Raw genomic sequence first — 2,500 nt, forward strand, 5'->3', positions numbered from 1 at the left:
TAATGCTTATATATCATCTATTAGATAGTCAACCACTATGTGTTTGATCAACATGTTTTATCTGATTTATTTCAAAGTTTATATCAATTAACTGTTTACACATTATACTCATCATTCAATATATGGATGGTTTCATTTATTGCTTGAACACTGGATAACAGAATACATAACATGAATGATATGAGAGATGAGGCAAACTGCCAGCTGATCCAGATATTTCCTAATATCTAAGGAGACATTAAATTTCTGCTCTTTTGGATTTTTTCTTTAACCATAGTTTGGGATATGATGAACCATACAATAGACTCATCTTTTTAATGCTCAAAGGGTAATGTAATGGACTAAATTATCCATACATTATGCTTATTTTCTAGCAAAAAATGAAATTACTTGCCTATTCAACAAAGCATTTTATATCTGAATTGCAAAACCTATTTAGAAACACACACTTCTTTTGTGCACAGATCATTAACCCATTCACGCCGGGGCAGAATTTCGCCTACTCCCGATCGTGCCGGGAAGACTTCAAGCGCGCAACCGCCCGTCCCGGGGTGTTTTCCCGCTGCGCGCAGTCGCGCTGACGCTCGCAGAGCGTTTTTCACCCACCCTATCCTTATGGTTTGCGTGATTGCGTCTAAAGTGTAGACATGTGCAGAAAGTAGTGCTATGTTCAGAGGAGGTATATCAGTCGAAAAAGATGTTACAGCACTGTTTTTTTAGTGTTATTCTATTGAACTTTTTCCATATTCTTTACTCCTATGTTGTAATACCAATGGGAAATGGAAGCATTCTTCTAGTGAGGTAACATAGTTTTTTTTTTCATTTTTTTTTTTTCTTCCTAAAAGAAAAGAAAGAGAATATGAACAACCATACATGTGCATACAAGTGAATGCAAGTAACAGCAATGTTTTTTCAAGTGTCATTTTCTTTTATTGGAGCAACAAAAAGATGTTATATAATTTTATCTTATTTTTTCTTTTTTATTCCTTGGCCAATTATGATTGATTTTACGATAGTCTTTCGACTCAGATCCTCATATTCAACAAATCAGAAACAGAAATCACCATGCCGTAATCAAGATTACGTATGTACCTGTGACGTCATATTACGTTATATCCCATTTTCTACTATTTAGAAGGATAAACTAAAGTAGCTAAGACAAATCAAGTATGAAAATCGAATTGTACTAAGAATAATCTATCATTCTAATGCGGACGTTTCAGCACGTCACTACTGGCCTCCCGGCGCGCGGGCCGAAAATGTAGCCCGTGCCAGGACGTCACCCGGGTCCGGGGCTTTTTTCGACCACGTGTCAGCACGTCAACCGGCGCAAATGGGTTAAAATCTAAAATCAATAATCTAATCCATACAGATCGAGTGTATACATAAAATTGCCATTAATAATTTGATGTAACTTAAATATACTTTGAATAAACAATGGTCTCCTTTCTTTCTAATTGACTGCACTGAAAACAATCAAATCCTCCTGGTGCAAAATCCATACTTATGTATAGTGGCATATCACCAGATTCAAATTCAGATTCCTACATTTTGCTTTGCTAGTATATAAAATAGCTTATAAACAGATAAGGTAGAGAGGCTGGGACTTTCTGGAGGTTGGCTTTCTTAGAGAAGCCCTGATACACTAATTCAAAGGATGGAGCCTTTCAAATAATTTCACTGCAGCTACTGCAAAGAAGACTAAACAATATCTGCATCAGAAATACAGTGGAGATAGGGAAAAAAAATATAATAATAATGTGCACGTGTGTGCATGCACACACATTTAAGTTACTTTTAAAGAGATATACTCCTGTTTAGAATACTCACTGATGGGTCACGTTGGAAGATGACAACTCTGCCACCTTTATCCCCAGTGGCAAGCAAGTCTCCATCATGATTGAACTCTACACAGGATATGATGTCAGCTGAAAGAAAAAAACAAATGTGTGAAAAAACAAAAACTGAAACCATAAACAAACTGGGTATACCAAAAGTAAAGAATTAGGATAATTTGTTATTCATCAATACTGTGAAAGTTGGTATGCAACTCAGTTAAGATATCATAAAATACACCCAAAAAACATTCCTCAATAAGCCAATCTTTATGTCTAACTGAGTAGGAAAATGGGGCAACAGAATTGAAGCAACTTTAGGTCCTGCACATACGAACTTCTAACAAACCAATACTGTTCTGAAAACTCAGTCCAAGTACAAAAATAGCAAACTTAACAAGGACTCTCTTAGGCATTCTCTTCCCATTCATCTCACCCCACCTATTGGTATGAAGGGAGTTATTCAATAGAGTGGCCTAATCTAAGTTTTTAAAAGACAAACTACAGACATCACACAATACAAAAAAACAAAAAACAAATTGAGACTTAAAATATCCACAGCAGTCCATGCAATTCAGCCTTGGTAACCTGACCGAGCAGGTAAACACTACTAAGAGAGTTATGGGCAAGACCATGATGAAAACAAAGACAGATTCATGAGAAGT

General features: G+C 36.1%; 1 protein-coding gene across 4 annotated transcripts in view; it reads right to left on the reverse strand.

Moving 5' to 3' along the window:
- The window catches only part of tws (protein phosphatase 2 regulatory subunit tws), a 46,955-nt gene that overhangs the window by 10,135 nt on the left and 34,320 nt on the right, over nt 1–2,500 (reverse strand). For all 4 annotated transcript variants that reach the window (XM_043022604.2, XM_043022605.2, XM_043022603.2 and 1 more), the window contains exon 3: nt 1,831–1,928. In XM_043022604.2, coding sequence (XP_042878538.1) covers nt 1,831–1,928 — 98 coding nt within the window. The remainder of the gene's footprint in view (nt 1–1,830; nt 1,929–2,500) is intronic.

This window comes from Penaeus japonicus, unplaced genomic scaffold (genome assembly GCF_977035675.1).
Source record: "Penaeus japonicus unplaced genomic scaffold, GWHDUDI00000001_assembly GWHDUDI00000016, whole genome shotgun sequence".
Classification (NCBI taxonomy): Eukaryota; Metazoa; Arthropoda; class Malacostraca; order Decapoda; family Penaeidae; genus Penaeus; species Penaeus japonicus.